This window comes from Cucurbita pepo, chromosome 20, assembly GCF_057944985.1.
Source record: "Cucurbita pepo subsp. pepo isolate OVF chromosome 20, ASM5794498v1, whole genome shotgun sequence".
NCBI classification, from domain to species: Eukaryota; Viridiplantae; Streptophyta; class Magnoliopsida; order Cucurbitales; family Cucurbitaceae; genus Cucurbita; species Cucurbita pepo.
In genome coordinates this window covers 3,579,724-3,604,817 of record NC_141817.1, presented here as the reverse complement: position 1 = coordinate 3,604,817, position 25,094 = coordinate 3,579,724, and the positions used below count along the sequence as shown (strand labels likewise).

The following is a 25,094-nucleotide window of genomic DNA, read 5'->3' as shown; positions in this document are numbered from 1 at the left end:
CTCGAACAGTGGGGAACAACGAGAAGGCTGACACATCGTTCGATGTTTGGCTCTGATAACATTTGTAATGACCCAGGTTCGCTGTTAGCAGATATTGTCCTATTTGGGCTTTAAAACGTGTTTGCTAGGGGAAGGTTTCTACACTCTTATAAAGGGTATTTTGTTCTCCTTTCCAACCAATGTGGGATATCACACTATCTATGAACTTTTAAAAGTAATGTTAATATCTTTAACTTTGTTTTAAGAAAGTTTGAAAGTTCTTGTACTGTAAACGGTTTTATCTATATACTAACGATACGGGTACTTTTGAATGGTGGGAAAGTTTAATATTTAAATTTTTAAAAAGTTTAAGGATAGTAATAAAGAAGAGTGTGCATACAAGCCAAGCTGAGGTATAAGTAAGATAGTGGCAATGATGTCGATAGAGTGTTAGAGACAGGTGCAATAAGAGTCATGTAAGGCCCGCAGACCTTAACTTGGAAGTCATGGTTCCGTCTATATGAAATATGAATGCTCACAAAAATTGGTGTTAATAAGATATTTGATAGACACTCCACGAGACCATATGAGCCAAAATTATGTTTACTCCTGTCAAACCAAATATGTCTCAGGATGTATTATAAGGGGAGACTTGATGTCAGCTCTCCACCATCCCTGGACCCTATGGCTTAAGCGAGCTACCTCTATGGGGCATACGTGTGTCACAGTGTGGGCGAGCATTAGGAGACAAGTTTCTCATGCAAATTCCTTTGAAATGGGTCTTTCAAGGCAGTCTTAGACAACACTAACCGATACAAAATTCGTAAATGACTTAGCATGGACATAGGGGGAGTTCATGCCTCAACAGAGCTGAGATGGATGAATGTTTGAGATGCACCAATGATAACAACAACACATGAGTCAGTTCTTGATAAACGTGATCAAACAAACTATAATGGTCGTTGACATCTTGAGACTTGTGGTGACATCATGGTATGAGAGTCATGTTGTTGGGAACCAAGATGACAAGATGAGATGCAACAACACACATGAATGACCTTAGCCTAGTACAAAGACAAGTTGGTTAAGGTCACGACAATTGAACATGCACGCACGAACAGCGTGTGTGGTCAAACAAGTTTAGATTCTGCATGAGTTGTATTCGGTTAGTGAAAAAGAACCTCAACTAAGGTCCAAGTTTAAATTAAAATAAAGCGCCTTTGACTGATCGCTGAATCCACGTGGCATCTTTTGACTGCACCACTTATTAATTTGGTCAACCACATGGATTTCTGTTACAAACATTTTATCCTTCTTTATATCTTTTATTCTTATTTTCTTAAATATTTTGATGTCACATCCCATAAATTCCAAAAGAAAATACTAAATTTTAATCTGAAAATTTAAATCCATAATTAAAAAATACATATTAATACGTGTTTTATATTTAAACTTTATATTTTATAATTTAAAATTTTCTTTTCAGATCCCGACAAAAAGTCAAAAAGATTTTATTTTTTTTTTAAAAAAGTCAATGTTGACTTTTGAAATTAAAAAACATTTTTTTACCGATGATCAACAACAAATAGCGGTTGAGATTCGAACATCTAATTTTTTAGTTGAAAATATAGCTGAGGGGACGTTAATAATAATAATTAAATCAAACTTACTATTTAACTCAAAGGGTAAAAAATAAGATTGCAGTCAAAATGAAAGGGGTCAATGGCAGTTATATTTATGAATGATTATGTTTTTAGTTTTGGAGACACTAAATTAAAAATCCCACCATCTTTTTCTTGCACAAAAGGAGACATATCCTCTCATTATATGTTTTATTTATTTATTTATATTTTTAAAAATATCTTATAAATATTTAAAATAAAAGTTTAAGAATTTTGCGACACCCGAGTAAAAAAGAGTGTATGAATGAACTGAGATCAGATCTGAATGAGAGCAATCTTGAGGATAGGATGATTAAGAAATATACCAATAAGATGCATATTCCTTTTTAGAGGTTCAGTTATAGAAACGTTAAATCAAAGTATGCTTTGTTGAAGTAATTATATGTTAGATGAAGTGAAGAGAAAGTAACGTGACCATGTTGTAATGGAACGTTGGAATCATCAGATTTCAAATTGAAAATTGGGTCGTTAAAGATCTGTTATGCACTGTCGTAATGTAATTAAAAAAAAAAAAAAAACATAATTAAGAGAAATGAGAACGATATTTGTATGAATTTAAAACTTCAAAATAAAGCATGACCTAATTCGAGCTCGTTATCTACTTTTTTTGCTTCTAAGAGTGAATACTATCATCACGTGCTTTCTAAGAAGATTCCCAAGAGGCCACCCTACGTAAAATTGCTTCAAGCAAATCACGATTAAATCCAGTCTTATGTGAATTCATATGTCATGTATGAACGATTTAGATCAAATCATTTGTATCAATTACAAAACATTAATAGTGTTACTAGGATAAGACACTCAACCTTATTCATATACTATAGACCATTTAGGTTATTAATTCCTGTGTCAACCACATACTCAAATTGTTTAAGCACAATCATAAACCATCGTGATAACGTTAGGTAAAAAAGTATAATAATAAAGGCAATCTAACGATAACGACATGTTTAAAATTAATTTAAAATCGAACGAAAATGAATTTGAATATTTAATAATGATTTCAATAATTTTTTCTTGTAGGTGAAGCATAGAACATAAATTTAGATTTAGTAATAAATTCGAAGGTAAAATTGCAAATTTGGTCCGAAATGTTTTTTTTTTTAAAAAAAAATTTTAGTGAAAAAAAAATATATATATATATATATATATTTCAATTTTTATCGAACGAAATTGTATGAAAATTTCATTCAAATAAATCTTACGAACATTTTTTCCGTTGGTGGTAGGAAGCATCTTTGACTTTAATTATCATTTTTCAAAATGTTTTTAAAAGTCAAAATTCTAAATCGACGAATATACCGGTGGAAAATTTGAACTTGAGTAAAATATGTTCATAGAATTATAAAATATACGACATGAAACACATTAAATTAGGTCAAACTGTCTCGGATGGATGAGTCGGTAATGATTTGATTTGAGTTGGTTTTTCACACAATTTAGGGTTAAGGGAACAGTAATAATGGGGAAACGGGAGGGAAGAAGCTAATGAACGACTTGGCAGTTGAAGACAACAAAGCTTAAGCAGTTAGTTAGGTTAGGTGTGTGCAGTCGAAGATGTCGGGGGATAATATGACAATTACTCTCTTCTCTTCTTCATCATCACATGTCTGTTCCATCAAATTGTGGGACCCACTTCTTACTTTTCGTCAAAATTCTTATCTGTTTATTTGATTCTTGAACTTTTTCATTTTGCGATCGTCGATAAATTCAAATTTTTTACTGATACCAGGATAAGTATTTCAATTTGATAGATGTTTCGATGAATATTTGAATAGAATCAGTGCTGGTCGTAGGTATAATGAAGAATGTAGCTCGGGATTCTTTTAACATGAAGAATTATAGAGAAACTAAGAGACTGTTCGTGTTATCGTTATCGTTATCGTTCACCGACTCGAGAAAATGTAAGATTATGGAAAGAAAAAGAAAAAAAAAAATGATTGATTCTTAGCAATGAAAAAGTGGAATTTGTGTGTTTGGAGGGAAAGAAAAAGGTCAAATAAAAGAAGGAAAAAAGTCAACAAATTTAGCAATGATTTGTGTCGTTTCTTGCCATCAATGTCGGCAACAATATTTGATTTTTTTTTAAAATTTTTAATTTTAATTTTAATTTTAAAACCATAATTAATGTCACGCCCTATGGTTTCTTAAGCTTATGAAATTTTCAATATAATTAAAATGATTAATTTAAATAGAACTTATAATTAATTTGTTGAAATGCATTCCGTGACTTATGACAATATCTTTCCAATTTCGAGACTAAAAAAATATGCTTTTTTGAATTTTTAAGCGTTCAATTGAGGTACGATAAGATTGAACTATTGACTTTTGAAAGGGTGATTGTTCGTTATCTACTAAATTGCGCTCGAGTTTACAAATGTTGAAAAATACTTGTAGCATCCATTTCAAGTTAGATCAATACCTGGATTTGAGTAGGGGTTTTCAAGAAACCCGATGACCTGAAAAAACCTGATCAACTCAACTCAATTCAACCCGTACGGTTTGGACTAGTTAATTTTGTGCTTAGTTAGTTTCGGGCCGGACTCTTTGAGGTTTGGGCTTTGTTGGATTTGGGCCTAACCTTTTGGATTTGAGTTCTTAGCCCAATTGAACCTTTTAGATTATACGGCCCAATTTGATGAAATTAGGCCCATGGGATCAAATTTTCATTATTTGAGTTTTTTTTTTCTTTAAATTTAATTTTGGATACAAATCAATTTACAAATTAGTCCCAATTTTTTAAAATAAGTACTTTTTTCTTATTAATAATTTATATATAAGTGTGATAATTTATGGTTCATTTATTGGTGTTTTAGTAGCATTAATAAGAGTTTTATTTTCTTTTTTATAATAAGAATTCCTAATTTATTAATTACTTCATTTTTTAAAATAAGATTTTTTTTTTTCATGTTATTTACTTCTAAATAAATTTAAAACTGAAATCAAATTTTAAAATTTAAAAAAAGTTATTTTATTTTTGAAATTTGTGTTATGACCCATTTGAAAACATGAATTTGGAGAAAAATATTTAGAATATAGGAAAGTGAAAAGACTACGAGTGTCGTCCACTTTGAGCGCTTTCATGGCTTTGCTTTACGGTTATCTAAAAGACTTTATATCAATAGAGAGTATATTCTTAGACTATAAACACATGATCATTCTCTAAATTTGTTCTCTCTTAAATGTGTCTAGTCGCCTCTCACAATCAAATGGGGCAACCCAACGCGAATCTCCTCTTTGCTTGGATTCCTTGCAGGGGGTTAGGCCAGAGATGGAGGAGAGGGCTAAGGCGGCGGAGAAGGCCTGAAAAGAGGAGGAGGGCTTTTCATTTTGGTTTTGAGCGGAGGAGCAGAGAATTGACGAAGAGGGTTTTGGCTTATAGGCCAATGGGTTGCTCAATTTGGGGTTAGAGAGGGAGTTTGAGAGGTTTGTGGGGATTGTGAGCGACATTGTTGAGATCTCTGTAATGGGTTTGAAGGGTTTGAAGGGTTTGGGAGTTGCAGAACCAGAAAGGGGAAGAAGGAGAAGATCATGAGATTAATGGTGGAGATGAAGGATTTCGATAAGATGAAGGAGGGAATAAGGAAGCTGATATGGATAGGAGAAAAGCCCACTTCATTTGTACTTGAACTTTCTCGTGGGTCCACCCGTCGAAGCTATACTCGACTCGTGATGGCTCGTATCGGTTTGTTATATGAATAAGTAATTTGCAACTATGATCGTTTTTTCTTGTAGGTTACTGATACATTGTTGTCAAATTTAATATAGTTCAATCAGGTATCTATTTTCAACTAATAGATCAAATGTTTAAATTTGTCCCTAGGTTGAACTCGAAAGAAAAAAAAAAAAGTAATACACACCATTTTTGTTTCATTAATAACGTTTAAATTCAATTTTGATGCTAAAACCGTATAAGCTTCTATTTTGAAGATTCGAGCCTTTAGTATTTTCATCAAGAATGTAATCTTAACGAGTTAAGCTATACTCAACTTTGCATTTTATTTCATATGAATAATGCTAGATAGATACATGTTCATAAAATATAAAAAATACAATTTACATCGACGACGATTCTAGTGTCAACCTGTTTTTCAGCGTATTAACTTCGACCGGGTGACCTCACTCCTAATGTATCAGTACATTAGAACTCGCGCAATTTCATATGAATTTCGAAGGATTTTATGAAAGTAGAACTAATGCATGAGGGGACAAATTGCGCTAGCAAATGTTATCATAAGAGTACCTTTCAGGTATCAACCATGTTAGCTGCTCATATGAACATATAAAAAAGCTTAGAACACAGTGATTTTGCCTTGTTATATGGACAAACATTCCAACACATTTTGGAACATAAAACTTGCCTGTCGAGTTTACACAGTTACCATCACCAAAATTCACGAGGACAATTCCCGACATGCATTACATTCGTCCACCTTTCTTTCCTCCAACTTCGGGCGATATACTGGCCGAAAGCTCAATGGACTGAGAGAGATACAATTGAATCCTAGACCGAAATTACATATGAATACTATAAACCAAATTACATTTATAACTCGTATGGTAAAAGCATATTAACGATCCTAAGTACAGCAGAAACATAATATTAATTACGACCAAAATTACAGTCCTCGTGGCTTCCTTGCACGAAAAATGGCGGAAGCAAGCTTATGTTCGTGCTATGTAAATTTCATCTCGGCCAAGCATATTAGCTTTTTTATGTACTGAAGAAGCATATTAGTGGTAAGTATGCATGTTTGCAGGATTGCCAGGTGAAGCATCCATCCATAGTTCCTGTATTTTATGATGCACGGCTCCATGGCACCGGTATACTCTTCCCTGCAATGATCTGGTTCAGTACTTGTACTACCCAGGTCACGCATGCTATGCTACAATATAACAGATCGGAATCCTTGACGACGATGACGACGACACTTATAAGTGATTCCCATGGGTATGCCTTTTGAGCTCCCTGTCGGTATGAACCGATCGATTCTTGCGGTTTCCATCTTCCACAGCATGGTGATGGTTATTAGAATCGTTCCACTTCTTTCCCTCGGAGTGCCAATCAGGGGACCTCCCAGCTTTTCTCTTGCGGCTATTCAAAGCTGGGGAAGCATCATCTAACATCTCTCCTTCTTCAACTACATTCTCTACTTTGGTCCCCCGTGAAGTGTGGGTCTTGGTTCCTGAATGATGCGCACTTGAAGATTCCTCGCAGACCTTCCCATCATCTTGGTTATCAACCTTAGACCAGCTTTGCCCCCTCTCCCGCCTGTTTTTCTCATCCTCTGCCGCCAATTCTATACCATCTTCCAGCTCTCTCTCAATGAGATCATCTTCATCCATCACATCTTTCTTCCTGGACATCTCTCCACGTGATTTTCTTCTTTTCTCAAGTGCTGCCTTGACCTTGTCTCTATCAATCATTTTGATAGCTTCTTTGGGCGACTGCCCGATGGGACCTTCCCGAACCTCAGCGTTTCGACCAACAAGACTGCTAGACTTGTGAGATACACCATTGTCCCTCCGTTCTCCTGCTTCCGCATTCTCACTTTTACTATTATTCTTTTCTCTCTCTTCTCCAACGTGTTCAACTACAGACCTCGTTCGGTCTGAAATATCTCTGCTATTATCCTTGTAGGTCACTTCATCAGTATGATGACTATCTGTTAATTCTGGGTCCACCTTGTGTCCAGTAATGACACTACCCGCCTCCGTAGCAGTCCCATTGTTCTTGCCAAGATTCTGGGCAGCTCTTTGAGGTACCCCATGACTATCTGCATACGAATGGTCAGGTGCTGAACAAGAAGATACTTGCTTTGAAGTCTGTTCCTCAGTAGCAGCTGTGGTTTTTGCTACATTAGGATGACTTGGACCCGCACCAGTACTTCCATCTACTTCACTTCCCTGAGCTGGTGGCACCCGATTTTGCTCGTATAGTTCTAGCATTTGATTGCTGACCTCTGCGAAAAGATACAAATAAAATGATTAGTTGGGATTTCCGGTTGCTCACTCAAAGACTACAAAGAAAAACCTCAGTCTACAACAGCTATATTATCGTGGATGACACTCGATCCTGAAAATCTAGACCCAAATCATATTATGATAGTATATAACATCCTTGATCATTCTTCACAGCATTAAAGGAATGAATTGTGAATATTTAAAATCATCTGGTTCAGGTTGGTTTTCTACAATTCTAACGGGACGAAGAATTACAAATATCAGTCACAAACAGCAAAGGCTGACAATTTTGGTAAGAGATTATCTCAATTGACAAAATGAAGGGACACGAACCCTCCAATTGGCGAGGGGTCACGTCAAATTCTTGCCACCAAACCTTCTCACCATCGGATGGAAGCTTCACTTTAAGAAACTTGGCAGCAAGAAAAATGGCACCTGCTGCAATATGATGGGGCTTAAACTGCAGACAGAGTGACGTCCTCAACCTGCCCAAAGACTAGTGTCAGAGGATTTTGGTAACAAGTGTCGGAAGAGAGAATAAAGAAGAGGCCATATAGTAGGAACTAAAAGATTCATGAATAAACGAATAGCCTCTTGATCTTACCCATCATTGACAAAATTCCATGCAACTTGAGCTAGTGCGTTCTGGGCAACCTTAAATTTTTTTATTGCTTCAACAAGTGGCTTGTAAGGGTGATGAATATTCAGGTCAAAAGCTAAGGTCCCGAGCACAACTCTCTCACCAAGTAAAATTAACTCCTTTTGTTGCTCATAAACTTCCTGCATGTTTTAAAAAGATCAATTATAAATAAGTGAACCGACAATATTTAGCACAATTAAGTGCGTATGACCACGCATGAGAGGAGAGACAGCGCAGACATCAAGAAGACCGACTAATTGATAGGTAACTAGTAATTTAGTAAGCAAACAAATTAAAAGGTTTAAACAGCATCAGTAAGAGACAACCTTCTGTTTGATCCTCTGGGCTGCAGCAGGATTTTTCATGTGAATAATTTCATAAGAAACAATGATAACATCCTTTAGTGGGCGAGGCGTCTCTTCAACCTTCCCAGCGAGGAACATACAGACTGTTGCAATGATCTGCATATCATACTAATAACATAAGTCTAACTATCCTGATAATCACTCAATATTCATACTTTCCTCTTTAACGTATACCATTTTTCCTGCTATTACTTTTACACATTAGCTGTAAATGTTGGCAAATATAATTAAAAAAAAGCACTTGCAAACTAAATGAGTGAATCATATGCAGCGTCCGTGATAACAAAACGAAACATTTCAACCACAGTAAACCATAAGAACTACACAAAACGTCAAAAAATCCTTTCTGAAAAATATTTCAACTGAATAAAGAGTAAATGGATTTTTTTCCCCTTCGAGAATATAATATTACAACACGTCGAGATGTGGATTTAAACCTACAACCTTTTAGAGGTAGAAGTATTCCTTAGCCGGTAAACTAGGCTTGTTTATTAACAACCATAATAAATGGATAGAAATATTACAACAAAATCCTACATTCATGTAAGATGACAATTTCTGGAATTAAACCCAAATTGCCTGTTTCAATTTGGATTCTGCCTTTTGTTTTCATATTCACTTTGTCAAATGGGTTCAAATACACGTTTGACAGATTTTTTTTTTTTTTTTTTTTTTTTTTAACTGCTTTTGGATTTTGTAATCCAAACAGTGAATAATCACAAAATTTATATTTTTACTGGATCCAGTTTTAAAATTTGAAAATTAATTTAAAAATAAAAATTACATTAAAAATTATAAAACACATTGACAAGCACACTAGTTTACAAGTATATAGTGCATTTATTTTAAAAGAAACACAAACCACTTCATTCCAAAAAAAAAAAAGAAAAAAAAAACAAATAAAAACAATCAGAAGATAAGGGTCTAACTAGCAAAGGGACAAGGCATCCCTTCCCAAAAAGAAGAAAGCTACAAAAACACCTTACAAATAATAGAAGTTGAATAATTACAAAAGATTTGTGTTAACTATTCCAAGTGGAGGTCGTGAACCATACCAAGATCACACAAAAACAAAAAACAAAAAACAAAAAACAAAAGAAATGGACTTATCCTTTGTTTATAAATATATATGGAAGAGTAACTTTTACAATTGAGATCTAGTTTCTAAATATGCCACTAAACACATTCAAAAACATTGAAAATATGAAATACAACTCTGCTTTTCATTGAATTCCTTATTTTCAATTTTTTGTTTCTATATCACTAACCAAAGACACCAAGTGCAATTTGCACACAGATATCATTTTTTAATAAGAGAATTTTTCATTGCGATGAAAAGATGCAGAATGTTGAAGGAAACCACCACCCACAGGGTGAATAAGAAGTTTCATATAACAATCAAAACAGCAAACCAACAGAAAAAGACCAAAACAGAAGCCACCAGGAAAGACTTTACTAAAAATAGATGCAGAGTTCTGAACAAAGAATGCCCCCAAACGAAGGAAAAAAAATTTCAGAATGGTTTATATTTCATGACTCCATATCAATCACACTCTTTTCACTGCTAGGAAATCTGAATGTCCTATGAGCTAAGACAATAACCAATCTGTTATTAGACTAGAAAGGACCTAAATGGATATGTTGCCCCTATATAAGCAAGAACTAAAACAATCTTAGACCGACACATCATTGAAAAAAAATATATCAGTGCATAACTTTGTTATATTTAATCTAAACAAGAAACATACCCTTCTGTCATTCTTTGCATGGGACTGTCGAAGAAAGAATCGATGACAGAATATTATAGCTGTGGCTATCGTTACTTGGGGCCTGCATTCCAAATGATTTTAGAGATATACTAGTTAAGAATAAATCCTTATATAAGAAAATTATCCATAATATTTTGATGGAACCTTATTAAATTTCATTTATGTGTGTAGTGGGATGAACCTATCTTTTTGTATGCTCAATCATCTCTGTCCTCCAATATAACATAATATCATAACTTGATGAATTTAAAACCATGATGTTCTTTTTAATATATAAGAAACATTACATGGAGAAGGGGGAAAAATGGGGTGAAAGAAATGAACTAACCTAATTAAAAGAATGAACCAACACATATTGAGTAGGTTAGATTCAACCAATCCACTAAAGCCCCAACAATGTATAGAGGAAAACCTTTGACAAGGTCAATTGTGTTGATTCTTCTATTTTTATTTTTTTGGGTAAGAAACCCACTAACTAAAAAAACAAGCCAAAAGGACAAGACTAATGGTATAATTACAAAGCAGTATAGTGACCGAAGCCAAAATAAAAGTATTAAACTCACCAGCTCCCAAACCTCTTCTCTAGATTTCACATCACCTCTAAAGAATCTAGAGTTCAATAAAGCCAAATATCCCACAAAATAGCAAAGAAACTCCCATGTCAAAACGCTTTGTCCTTCTCTCTCAATAGAAGATGTAGAAGCACCTCCTCGAATAAACATGATCCATCCATATTACAAGCCCCACTTACTCCAAAAGACCTCCGCCAACGATCCCAAAGGTAGTTCGCAAACTGGCCCTCCAACAACAAATGACTTAGAAAGCCTACCACACAAAAATCTCCCAGTAAAGCCTACCACACAAAATCTTAAGCCTTTTTGGAATTTTTACCTTCCATAAAGAGAAGACAAAGACCACAAGAGTAGCTGATGAGCTAGGGAAGATGATAAAAGGTGAAACTAGGAATTGCAAAAGAACCCACTCAAACCTCACAGCCCTCCTAATAGTGTTAATTCATGTACGTAACAGCCCAACAATTGACCTCTTAAGAGATTTTAGTCTCCCAAATTGAAGAAAATAGAGCCGGGAAAAAGACCAAGGTGAAGGGGAATAACAAACTTAAAATACAAAAAGAAAGAAAGAAAAAAGAAAAAGAAAACTCATTTAAGGGGTTGGGATCTAAAACCTCACAGCCCTCCTAGTAGTGTTAATTCATGTACGTAACAGCCCAACAATTGACCTCTTAAGAGATTTTAGTCTCCCAAATCGAAGAAAATAGAGCCGGGAAAAGACCAAGGTGAAGGGGAATAACAAACTTAAAATACAAAAAGAAAGAAAGAAAGAAAAAGAAAACTCATTTAAGGGGTTGGGATCTAAATACTAATAGCCCAAAAAGTGAAATATGCAAAAGAGAAAGAAAAGAAGACACATCAAAAGTTTCCCTTCCATCGTTAGCAAGTCCTTGTTCTAGAAGGGCAGAGGACAATGGAAACTCCACTGGTTCTCTTTGTCAGTATGCATACATTTTCTAAGAGAGAATTTCGGGAGCGGTTAAATGGCATTTCATCCTCCCTGGTGTCCCCTTTCATCTTCGTCACTTTAATGCTTACAGAACACCCATTCAAAGAGACAAAGCTTTTGCTTTTGGCTTTCTTTTCATTTATTTGGCACGAGAATAATTTCATCTTCCAAGACATTGAGAAGAGTTTTGATAGCTTTTTTTTTTTTTTTTTTTTTTTTTTAAATTTTGTTTCCTCGTTAGCCTTTGTCCTTCGTGTAAAAATCCTGGCTTCTTTAGAAACTATGACTTAGCTACACTTAGGGCCCATTGGTAGAATTTTTTGTAATTCCTTCCGCTAGGAATTTCTCTTCTCTATTGCAATTTCATCTAAGGTCACCCAAATCAAATTCGCATAAAGTGGAATCCCAGGAGAAAGAAAGGACGCAAACTATAGAAGTAGCTAGCCATCCTTACTAGCATCCATCTCTTTTTCTCAATTTTCTCATGCCTTAACTCAATTATTAAGTCCTTGGAGAAGTTGATTAGAGGACTTCTTTCGAAAGGTAGTAAAGAGGAAGGGGTGATTAATCTTATAAACTTGAAAACAACTTCCCTTTTTACGTTTATGGGAGGCATGGGTATTAGTAAGCTTGCTATTACAAATTGGGCCCCCTCCTTTCTAAATGGAAGTGGCACTTTCTTGAAGAGAAGACGGGGTTTTGTGAAGACGGTTATTGCTGCAAAATATTGATGGAATGTGCAAAATTGGTGGCCCTTAATGAAAGGCTCTCGTACCTTTAAGAGTCCTTGGTCCCAGATCATGAAAAGCATTAGTCCCTTTTGAAGGTTGGTGCCAAATCAATTTAGGCAAAGGAGATAAAACGGGGTTCTGGAAGGTTAAATAGTTAACGGATTCCTCTCCACTCAATGCTTTTCCCAAACTTTACAGGATTGCTGAATCCAAAGTTTCTTTGGATAAACAATGCTGGTAGGTGAGTTTCAATGACAGTGATTGAATTTCAGAACAAACATTACTGATTTGGAGGTGGAAGAATAGACTACTCTCCCATATGCTTTCTAATGTCAGACCTCAGAGAAGATGTTAAAGTGTGGACTCTAGAAAATTGGGGTGGGGGTGGCTGTTTTCTGTTAAAAAGCTGATTATCCATCAAGCGGCTTTGAACCATCAACAATCTGATATGATATGGCAAGCTCTTTGTCCAAAAAGGGCTAAGGTTTTCCTGTCGATCTTTTCTTTTGAAAGGCTGAATCCTTTTTGTAGAATCCAAAAGATCCTTCAGAACATGGCTCTTTCCCTAAAGTGGTGTGTTCTTGATAAGATAGTGAAGTTCTTTTGTCCTTTTGTGGCTGCCTATTGGGAAAACCTCCGAAGCTTACTTAATTTTCAGTAATGCCAGCTTAGCAAAGCATCAGGTGCCGTCCATAGGCTTATTGGTGATACGACCTTCAAAGAGCGAGCCAAGATACTTTGGTTGGTGTAATGGGGTGCTTACGCTTATATGCCAGCTTTAGTTTAAAAGGAACTCAAGAATGAAGGGAGGTGTTTTGGGACTTGGTTATTCTTTGCTTCTACTTGGTCAAATGTTTCAAATTATTTTGTAATTGTAGCTTAACTCAAATCTTTACCAGTTGGTCATCTTTTTGCAACCTTTGGTGTTGGCCTCGTAAAGCATCGAAGGCACTTTTTCAGGTCAATGATGGTTCTTTTTTTGTTGACAAGGAGTAGACACAGGTGTCATAAACAACCTCAAAGTTCATCGTTGACAAGGAGCAAGTTGTCATAGACCATCATGTATAGATGGTACAATTCTTTTTTGATTTTGTGCCTAAAAGTTGATTTAGAAGGCAGTTTGAACTTAATCCACATCTTTGTCATCATGGACTTAGAAGTGAGTGAGTGCTCATGCTACAATCGCTTATGGATGTCTTTAGGTAATAATACTAAAAGCATCGATTATTGGTTGTTGACCTTCCCTTACCTTTTCTTTCCTAAAGAATTTCATATTTCTTTTACTTTTGGAAAATACCAAACTTAAGTTGAAAATAAATGAAAAAATACAAGGGGATAAAAAAAATCAAGCCCAAACAAAAGGTGTCAAACTAAAACAAAAAAAATGACCAATCAAACAAAATAAGACCTAAGAGGTATTTACAAAAAGACTTAACTTCACACCCTTGCAAGCAAAAAAAACTGACCCTTCTCACCAATAGCAGGTCAAAAAGGAACTCGACTATCAAGCAAACATCTTTAGTCCAAGCAACCTGAAAAAATAGACTCCTCAAAGAAAAAATTCCAACTTGAACCGGCAAAAACACAACACCAAAAAAGGTGGTAAAATCCTTTGCCATGCCATTACAGAAGGATGCAACACTGTGGACCTATCAAATCAGACGAAATCCTCAAAACACAATCCAAATTCTCAATTCTTCTGTGAAAAAACTGTCAAGTAAAGAACTTAACTTTCTTAGGAATTTTTAATCTTCCACAGCATGGAAAAGACCGACTGATTGGAAGGAGAGGGGTTCACTAAAGACTGAAAACAAATCTGCAAGAAAAACCTTCCAAAATGCTAGGAGAAATGAAAATCCCCTCTCGCAGGATGAGTAGAAGAACCCTCAACCAAGGACAAAAGGTTGATAACATGTGTTGTTTCCCAATTGAACAACAAACGACAAAACCCAATATCATGGTTGGGATTATTCTCCAAACGAGAAAGAATATAGTCCACCGAATATTTCTCAAAGAAAATAAAATAAAAGTCATTGATATATGAAATTTACCAAAGAGGGGTAAGAATCCAAGCCAAAGGACTTACAAAAGATTCCTCCATTGGCAAAAAATGATGAGATACTATAAGAGTTTTTTTTAAAAAATAAAAAAGTGCATTTACATCCAGATAGAGCTAACAAGATGATGTGCTTAAAAAACAAAGATCTTTCCTTGTCATTGAAATTTCTTGGTTATCATTGCACTCAATCCATGTAGTCCACACAAAGCCTGAATAAGGTGCACCCATCAAACTTTTTTCCCATCCATGAATGAGTGTCCTATCAGTGTGTAATTGAGAAGGCTAATCGGATCACAAGGGAGAATCTTAGACCAGCTAGAAATGATAACAAATGATTCGTGGAAGGCAGCACTATCATTTACCAAATGATTCCTCACAGATGAAAGATAGTGTAAATGAGGAAATAAGGGGCAGATAGGTCTATCCCCTAGCCACTTATCTTCTCAAAAGTAGGTAATTCTCCCATCACCAACCACACACTGGACAAACGAAGAGAAACATAGCAAACCATCAGAGATAGCTTTTCACTGGTCTTTAGAAGTTCTTTGAGAACCCTATTTGAAGACCATGGGAACCATGCTTGTGATGCTCCTATGCCCTAAAAAATAGGGCTCACAAGGAAAACGCCATAACTGCTTAACCAACAAGGCGTCGTTCAAATCCTGCCCATTAAAAATCAACTTTTCCAAAGTTCTGCTAACCAACACAAGAATTCTAAACAAGGATATTAGCCACTCAAGACCAACTAAGAATGAGCCAACCCCCATAGAAAAAACACCTCTTCCAAGCAGCATGGCATTTCTGTATCTTACTCCAACAGAGTCCCAAAAAATGCGACTACGAGGACTGTCATCAAGAGGTAAAATAGATCCTAGCTACACACACACAACAAATTTTATGTTTACGACATATGTAATATTTAGGTACAATCAAACAGCAAAGTCTTACACTTTGAGCCTCATGCCCAGATCTTGCAAAAATGTGCAGTACGACTTCCGTAAATAAGTCTCCTTCTTCAAGTCAATACCATCCCTTCTTGATGGGGAATTTTCTTCAATTTCCTTTCTGGACATATACCAACGACCTCCTTCATCTTGATTTTCTTGAGAACTCATTGAGGATCCGCTATCAGATATTCTATGATGTGTCGACTCAAATGGCAGAAGTCCAGCCATGAGTATTATTCAACAGTCTACAACAGTAGCAAGAGACTATACAATAATTCCCTTAAACTTATGCAGCAATTTCCTGCCAACAAGATCAAGATAAGTAAAAATTAGATATAGCACAAAAACCTATGAATTAAAAAAGTTATATACTAGTTTTCCCTTCAGTGAAGATTTGTCTCCTTAGAACTCAATTATCGTCAAAAGTTAAAATTATTGGTTGTATAAGAACCATTATTCACAATTCCAATAAGCTTGGAATGAATGTCTTCATTCATAAAATAATAATAACACACTAAAAGCGAAACAAACAAAATGGGAAAGAAAATATCTAGATAACCTCACAAAAACAAATAACCTCCTCTCTATGTCTGGACATCTACAGTTAGGTACTTTTTTTATAGGACATAATAGCATTTCAGTATGGAATGTTACAAAAGGGAGATATCCCATATAACGACCCTAAATTTCTGCTAACCTAAAGTTGCTACCATCATCCTAATATGAGCAGAAATAATCCTTTAAAAAACATCTTCATTAAACAATGTCATAGACTTACATGTTTTCAAAGGAAGATCTTAAAACAATGCAAACAAAATTTTAAAATAAAACAAAGTAAACATTGAAAATAAATATGTCATCTACTAACCCTATAGTATAATAATTTTAAATATCACTATCCTATGCATGTGTCATGGTCTTTACTTGCGATGCCATCATCAGCTGTACATGGGTGTCTTGCCTTTACTGAAAAATAGAAGTAGTACACAGCTTGAGTATTTTAAGAAATACTCAGTAAGTGACCTCACTATTACGGTCAAGGAATGCAAACACATGCAACTCATGATTAGGAACCTATCGTTAAAACCATCATAGAGGTGGCCTCCAATTTGGACAAAATTGGGTGTGTAGTACTTCCCTACACACAACCCACACGTGCGAGCGTGAGTCCCAAGCTGTTTGCACCCCCTAGACCCATCATAGTCGGGCTAGTTGTCCATAGTCGAACGTCCAGAGGTCAGCAAACCCTCGAATATCATGCAAGGCATGATCATCATCATCATAGTGTACGCGTTCGTACTCATCATCACAAATGGGAAAGTAACTCGATATATATGAATATACAATATGCATGAAGTCTCTATAGTTTTCATCTTAAATTGTTCTTGTGACACAACCCTATACATCATTCACGTATTACTTTGGGTAACATGCATGCATTGACCTTCATACGTTCATCATCATTAACATCATTTAGGGTTGTGTCTTAGAAAACTCTTCGTCATAATGCATCATGACATTTAGTACATGCACATCATCTTAATATGAAATATCATCATATTAAGTCATCTCATCATCATGCATCCTACATCATCATGTCATCATATAACATCTTCATATAAAATCATCACATCATCATATAACATTCTCATATAAAATCATCACATCATCATATAACATCTCCATATCATCATATAACATCATCACATCATCATATTACATAAAGCATAAATGACACATGTAAGGATCATTGGGCATGTGTCATCATACATAAGGCAAGTCTTTCGACCAAGCCGATAGTGGCCACTGGGGCCCTTGCCTTATGTATGACGACACGTGCCCAGTGGCCCTTGCACGTGTCATTCATGTTTTATGTTATATGATGATGTTACATGATAATATGATGTTATATGATGACGTGATAATGTTATATGATGGTGTCATGATGTTATATGATGACATGACGATATAATGATATGATGACATGACGATATAATGATATGATGACATGACGATATAATGATATGATGACAACATAATATGATGATGACGACGATGCATGATAACATGATGATGTAAGATGCATGATGATGATATGACTTAATATAATGATATTTCATATTAAGATGATGTGCATGTACGAGATGTCATGATGCATTATGATGGAGTTTTGCCTGAGACACAACCCTAAATGATGATGATGATAATGAATGTACGAAGGCTAGCATGCATGTTACCATTACGTGAATGATGTATAGGGTTGTGACATAAGGATAATTTAAGATAAAAATTATAGAAACTTCATGCATATTGTGTGTTCATATACATTAGGTTACTTCCCCATTTATGATGATGATGAATACAGACGCGTACACTATAATGATGATGATCATGTCTTGCATGATATTCAAGGATTTGCTGACCTCTGGACATCTGGCTATGTTCAACTAGCCCAACTATGATGGGTCTAGGGGGTGAACCGTCTGAAGACTCACGCTCGCACGTATGGGTCGTGTGTAGGGAAGTATTACACATCCAATTTTGTCCAGACTGGAAGCCACCTCTATGATGTTAATTATGAGTTGCATGCGTTTGCATTCCCTAACCCCAATAGTGGGGTCACTTTCTGAGTATTTCTTAAAATACTCAAGTCGTGTGCTACTTCTATTTTTCATGTAAAGGCAAGACACCCCTACAGGGCTAATGACGGTATCGCAAGTAAAGACCATGACACATGCATAGGATAGTGATATTTAAATTATTAGACTATAGGTTAGTATAAGGCATATTTATTTTCAATATATACTTTTTTTTATTAAATATTTCATTTGCATCACTTTAAGATCTTTCTTTGAAAACATGTAAGTCCATGACATTGTTTAATGAAGATATTTTTAAATGATTATTTCTGCATAAGAGAGCATATTACGATGATGGTAGCCACTTTAGGTTAGCGGAAATATAGGGTTGTTACATCTCATCCACTGAAGTGACAATAAATTAATTAAATTAAATAGAAATAATAATAATAAATAATTTAATTATTAAAAAAATAAAAAAAAAAATAAAAAGAAAAGAAGAAACTTCAATGAATGTAAGAACGTACAAACTCTCATTGCTAAGAGGGGAACCATATTCATACCAATAAAAGGCTAAAATAGGATGACATCAACCAACTGGCATTGCATTCATTCAAAAGTCCACATAACAGATCTAATGTGAAGACATGGTCTGCCTGCTACAATAGAAAGTTGTGCGACATTTGATGTCCTAAGTAGGTGATGTAAACAAGTTAAATTCCACAACTACTTATCTGAACCTAAGGGCATTTACCATATCACCATCCCAATCCTTATTCCTTTAGGGGAAATCAACCCTAAAACCTTGCTCAAAACTTTTTTTATGACTTAAAAACTCAAGAAAACAATAACAACAACTCAACTTATACCAAAACAGTGGAAATGCTCAAAACAAATTTGAGAGATATTAATCCATTGAGAATGCAATGAAAAAGTGAAAACCCCTCATTCAAAACCAATATTACAACAAACACTTCCAAAGGATTCTCCAAGTGATTAGATGTTGAAACTATACCATGATTCCCAATTAGCTTGTATGTTATTTCAACTGGTTGAAGAAATATTGGAACTGATTTGCCCCTTATCTTCGATTCAAAGTCACCTTCTTGGGGTCTTGGTCCATTCAAGTTTGAAAACATGTAGTTTGATATGTCGAAGGATATTTGTGTAATTCCATTAAATAAGGGAAGTAGTTGACCTCCTTAGATTTAGTTACCTAGTATCTATGGATAATTGTTTAGATTTACTATTATCTAGTACCTAGAGATTTATTTAAATTTAAATTTACTGTTATCTAAGGTATTTAGATTATTTAGATCATCCAGTGATTTAGATTTAGTTAGCCTTTCTCCCTTATAAAAAAGGGCATGTAATTCTCTAAAAATTAAAATAAGAAAAAACAACAACCTAATTTAGACTTAAAACAAGATCATCCATCCATTACATCCTCACTTCCTTTGTGGTGGCAAAAGGAGGTGTGGTCGGTCGGATGCAAAGGGAACCATTTTATGGAGAAATTGAGGGATCTAAAAGGGGTGTTGAAATCTTGAAACAACAAGGTTTTCGGAGATTTTGGGGATCAAAAGGCATGAGTTGTTGAGAAGGCCTATAGGTCTGAGATGGGCTTGAAAAAGGAGTAGGGTTAAGGCCTTAAGAGGGAGTGACTTTCAATAGGTCAAGTTTGTCAAACTAGCTAGAAGGAAGATGGTGAGTTGGAGACAAAAAGCTAAGGTGAAGTGGGCTAAGGATGGGGACTAATACTGCCTACTTTCATAAAGTGGGTGGGAGACAAAATAAGAACTTCTTTGGCCCTTCGGAAAACGTTTTATGAATATCTTTGCAAGGGGATAAAGAGATTGAGGAGGAGATCCTCTCTACATTCTATAACTTTTTGATTTCCCTTTATGCCTCGTTGGCTGGTCCTAAGTCGTTTTTAGAGGGGTTGGATTGGTGCTCATGGATAAAGCGGAGTTGGATGCCACTCACCTTAGAAGAAATCAAAAAGTTGTGTTTCAGGTTCATTAGGAACAAAGAAAGCTCCCAGAAGCTTTTTCAATGACCTTTTTCTAAGATGCTTGGGATTGCATCAAGGGAGGCCTTCGAAAGGTTTTTGTGAGTTTCCTGAGAGTGGCGTCCTGGATAGTTTGATATGAAACTTGTGTGCCTTATACCCATGAAGGATAGAGCTGTCATGGTGAAGGACATCTGACCTATTAACCTTGTAACTAGTGTTTGCAGAAGTTCTTGCAAAGGCGTTGGCCTTTCAACTTAGAAAAGATCTTCCCTCAATGATTGTGAAGACGTAGTAGGTTTATGGCAGGTAAACAAATCACAACTAGTGTTTTTTAAAGCTCAAGGCACAATAAAGCCTAATAGCTTTATTGGGCTTAAGCCCAAGGCTCAATAAAAAAGTGCGAGCTTTTATTTTTTGTGAGGCACACTATATATAAAAAAGTACATAAAGAAGAGAAAGCACAGTTAAAGTGGGAGTATTAACAGAAAGGCAAAAAAAAAAAAAAAAAAAAAACTAAACATACAGATTTTTGGATTTAAGGTTGGTAATTTTTTTTTTTTTTTTTTAATTAATAAAGAAGAAGAGGCCCAGTTTTTTAATAATGAAGAAGCAAACTATCCTCGACCAAGCTCTTATTGCCAATTAATCTATCAAGGGTTATAGAATCCACTATAATGCATGGATCATTTTTAAATTTGACTTTGGAAAAGCATATGACCAAGTGCACTGGAATTTCTTCAAATGAATTCTTGTAAAGAATGGGTTTGGGTTTAAATGGAGATCATGGGGGGTGGTGTGGGGGTTGGGTCCTAGGGGTAGGATATGCTTGTCAAGAGGCCTTAGGCAAGGGCCCACTCTCTCCTTCCCTTTTCTAATTGGTTGTGAATGCCTTAGGTAGAATGGTTACGAGATGCGTTGAGTAGAATATCATTGAAGGGTTCATTATTGAGAGGGATAATTTGTCTCTTTCTCATCTTCAGTTACAATATGATTTTTTTTTCCTGTTTTGTTAATCAGGACTTCTTCATCAAGGAGCTTAAGATTAATAAATGCAAGTGCCAACTATTGGTTCAGAATTAAGATACTATTAGGCTGAATAGATGGGTTGCTTTGGAATGGTGAGGTTGGTTTTTTTCCTTCATCTTACATAAAGACTCCCTTTGGGTCTACTCTAGAAACCATTCATTTTGGTACTCGATAGTGAGCAATATTTGAAGGAGGCCAACGTCGTGGAAGAAGAGTTTCCTTTGAGAGGAGGCAGACTTACTCTCATTCAGTCAATGTCGAGGGGTGTCCAAAAATTTTCTTTTTAAACAAGAAACAAAACTTTTCATTGAACAGATGAAAAGAGACTAATGCTCAAAAGATATAAACTCTACCAGAGAGTAGACAAAAAGCAGAATAACAAAACACGGAAAAACAAGTACAAAAGAAACATAAATGCAACCCAATTCAATTAATATCCAAGAAAATCCAGCAAAGTACTTGGATAGAGAGCACAATGAAAGGCTATAAAATTTTCAAAATTAAAACAGTCAACTACGGAAGAAATTTGTTTCAATTTTGGGTATCCCAAGCTATGACTTCCCCTTTCAAGGATTCTTGTGTCTATGAGTAAATCCTTGTCATGAAGGATTTCCTTTAGGAAGAGATTGAGGAAAGGGGAGGGAGCAGGTCACATGTAATCAAGCGAGGATTTGGACACGGGGAATTTAAGGGCCCATTATAGGGCTGACTAAATGGCTTTAGCATATTGTGAGATCCCACAGGGGAATAAAATATTCCTTATAAGGGTGTGGAAACCTCTCCCTAATAGATGTGTTTTAAAACCTAGAAGGGAAGCCTAAAAGGGAAAATCCAAAGAGGACAATATTAGTTAGCGGTAGGCTTAGGTTGTAACAAATGGTATCACCAGACACCGAGCGGTGTGCTAGCAAGGACGTTGAGCCTCCAAGAAGGGTGGATTGTGAGATCCCACATCGGTTGGAGAGGGGAACGAAGTATTCATTATAAGGGTGTGAAAACCTCTCCCTAATAGACATATTTTAGAATCTTGAGGGGAAGCTCAAAAGGGAAAGCCCAAAAAGGATGATATCTGCTAGTGGTGGGCTTGAGTTATTACACATATCCTTCTCGAGTCTAACTCCTTATGGAAAATAGTAATTGCAAGCAAATAAGGGTCGCTCTCTTTCAAATAGATTGGAGGGGCTAAAAGCACTTCCAAGAACCTTTTGAAAGGTATAACTGAGGATATTTAGTTGTTTTCTCAGTTTGTCCAATGTTCAAGGGGCGATTAGAGAGAGAATATTTTTTAGAGTGGTTTTAGTTGTTACACATATCCTTCCCTTGTTTGTATCATTTGTCCTCAAAGAGGAACCACATGGTGATGCAAGTGTTGTCTAATTCCTTGTCCATTTTGGGACTCTTGTGTTCCTTGTTCAATAGAGCATGTCAAATGTGATTGCCTTCCTCTCGTTGATTGGGGAGTTTTGTTGTAGTCCATGGAGAAGGGATGTCTGTATTTGAGAGGTCTTGGAGTGACGTTTTATTTGGCTCACTATATCTCTATGACCTTCGTCGGCTAAATTGCTTTGTAACTACCCATTAAGCCTTATTTTTCTTGATTGAAGGCCCTTCTATGGGTTGTCTCTTTTTTTTGTGGTCTCCTTTTTTTGTTTATATACCCTTCCATTCTCTCTTTTTTCTTTTTTCTTTTTTTTCCTCAATGAAATCCGATTATTCATCAAACACACCAAACAAACAGAACACATTCCCATAAAGCAAATGTAAACTCAAGAAAAAGAAGAAAAAAAAACTAACAATAGGTAGAAAACAATATGCTAGAAAGACTCCACTCGCCACACGTTAGAAGCCTAGAATACTAACCAATTTCCTGTAACTCAGGTTTGTTTATGAAACTGTATGCCAAGGAGAATCGTGTTCAATTGCACTACTGCAAAGCCACTTCAATAAAATTTCTTTAAAAAGGCATGCACCATGCAAGTGAATATGTTTTCTTCCGCTCCCTAGCAAAATTCATTATCCTCTAATGCACAAATTCACAAGTTTTCGACCTCTTTGGTAAGCTTACCCATTTCCAAATTCATTTCTACCCTATTCGGCAATAAGCCCTTCCAACGCTCTATACCCTTTCCGCATATTTTCAAGAATTCCTTACCAACTAAGCAGAAAACCCAACTTCGTGCCCATGCGGGTATAAGGAAACCGGGGAAATTCTTTTGAGAAAAGCAAGGAACATGAAAGCAAAAGTTCTCGATCTTTACCTGTGCATTTTTCACCCCTGCCACGAAGCTCATTGGCCCCCTGATTCCCTTCATCCCAAGATAAGCTTTCAGAATCCGCAAATCCTACCCTGCCAAGTAGTAGAGCGATTCCATTAGCGAGAACGAGGGGAGGCAGACAGAAACTCAAAAACCGACAAGAAAGGGCGATGAGAAGTTCAAAAAACTAGGGGATTACAGAAAAACTTACACATACAATACCGTGAGTGTGAGAGCAAGTTGCTAATGGAGAGCTTGAATCGGCGAGAGAGAGAGAGAGAGAGATTAAGAGGAAGAACAAGGAGAAGCATGAATTTGAGGGGTGGTGCAGTATCGCTGTTGTTGTGCCCTAGGGGGAGGGGGTTCGACGGAAGCTGGCATGCGACCGTGCAAACTGATTTATGAGAGATTTGGGCAAACACAAACACTGAGAGACTGTTGAGAAAAATGTGAAACGTGCTCAAATGTGACTTCCAGATTCCAACTCAATAAATAAATAAATAAATATAATTAATTAATTAATTTTTTCTTTCATTTTTTCAAAATTAAAAATTTGGTTCCCCAATTTAGTTTTTTTTTTTTTTTTTTTTTTTTAATTTATAGATGAACTAAAATAAAATAATAAAAAAAAATTAGACCACTTTATATAATTTATCAATTAATTTTAGAAATTTATTAGACATAAAATATATCAAATAAATATAAAATTCAAAGTATAAATTTAACATTATTATTATTTTTTATAGAATCATTTAATTGTATAAGTTTTAATTTAATTATAAAAATAAAATCATTAATTTTAAATACCCATGTATTTGATATTGTAATTAGCTAAAATAATAATTAAAAAAAATATATGAAATTTCAAGTATCCTCAATTTAAGAAATATCTAATACATTTAATATATATATATATATCATAAAAACATTAATTCTAACTTTAATATATTAGTTAAATTTTAAAATTTGTGAAATTAAAAATTAAACGTCACTTTTTATAAGGCATTTTAAAAATTGAACTTGTATGTTTTATGATCATAGTTAGCCACCCTATAAATATAACTTTAAAGTAAATAGAAAATCTTAAAATATATTGATAAGTATCATAATTCTAGATTAATTTTGTAACCATCTAAGAATAAAATGAAGCATTTTACTATAACGTGCATGAATTGTTATAGCTCTCCCACAACCCCATTTTCACGATTTAGGCTACTCCTATTTTGCCCGCCGTTATTACGAGAATCGCGCTTTTGTTTTCTTTTCCTCTAGTTACGAAGATGTTCCAGTTATTCATGTTTCTTTTCCTCTAGCTACGAAGATGTTTCAGTTATTCATGTTTCTTTTCCTCTAACTACGAAGATGTTTCAGTTATTCAGGTTGTCTCTTGCCTGTCCATGGATTCAAAAGCAGATTGAAAGGTTGACCTATTCAGAAGTCTCCGAATCTACACTTATTTTCAAGTTCTCGAAGCATCATTTTTTTCACATCTTTGAAGTTCACATCTTTTTTTGAAGTTCATATTGCATGATTGAACTGTGTCGATGAATGAGTGTTGAACCG

General features: G+C 35.3%; 1 protein-coding gene across 2 annotated transcripts; it reads right to left on the bottom strand.

Moving 5' to 3' along the window:
- Window positions 1–5,862: 5,862 nt before the first annotated feature.
- Window positions 5,863–23,990, bottom strand: LOC111782927 (cyclin-T1-3). Of its 2 annotated transcripts, XM_023663777.2 has the most exons (8): window positions 23,743–23,990; window positions 23,535–23,623; window positions 15,659–15,958; window positions 10,379–10,460; window positions 8,592–8,726; window positions 8,230–8,405; window positions 7,959–8,110; window positions 5,863–7,624 (listed from the first exon to the last, which is right to left on the bottom strand). In XM_023663777.2, exons 3-8 carry the CDS (start codon window positions 15,883–15,885, stop codon window positions 6,594–6,596), a joined length of 1,803 nt encoding a protein of 600 aa, XP_023519545.2. In that variant the 5' UTR covers window positions 15,886–15,958; window positions 23,535–23,623; window positions 23,743–23,990; the 3' UTR covers window positions 5,863–6,593. The 2 variants fall into 2 exon arrangements, with proteins under 2 accessions (XP_023519545.2, XP_023519546.2); XM_023663778.2 differs by lacking the exons at window positions 10,379–10,460; window positions 23,535–23,623; window positions 23,743–23,990 and having other exon boundaries at window positions 15,659–15,799.
- Between the last annotated feature and the right edge of the window lie 1,104 nt (window positions 23,991–25,094).

Excerpts from the sequence above, each read along its gene's own strand:
- LOC111782927 (XM_023663777.2), bottom strand. The coding sequence starts at position 15,885 with ATGGCTGGACTTCTGCCATTTGAGTCGACACATCATAGAATATCTGAT. Across the intron at positions 8,727-10,378 it reads ATGCAAAGAATGACAGAAGG|ATCATTGCAACAGTCTGTAT; the intron begins GTATGTTTCTTG and ends TATGATATGCAG. Across the intron at positions 8,111-8,229 it reads TGGAATTTTGTCAATGATGG|GTTGAGGACGTCACTCTGTC; the intron begins GTAAGATCAAGA and ends GTCTTTGGGCAG.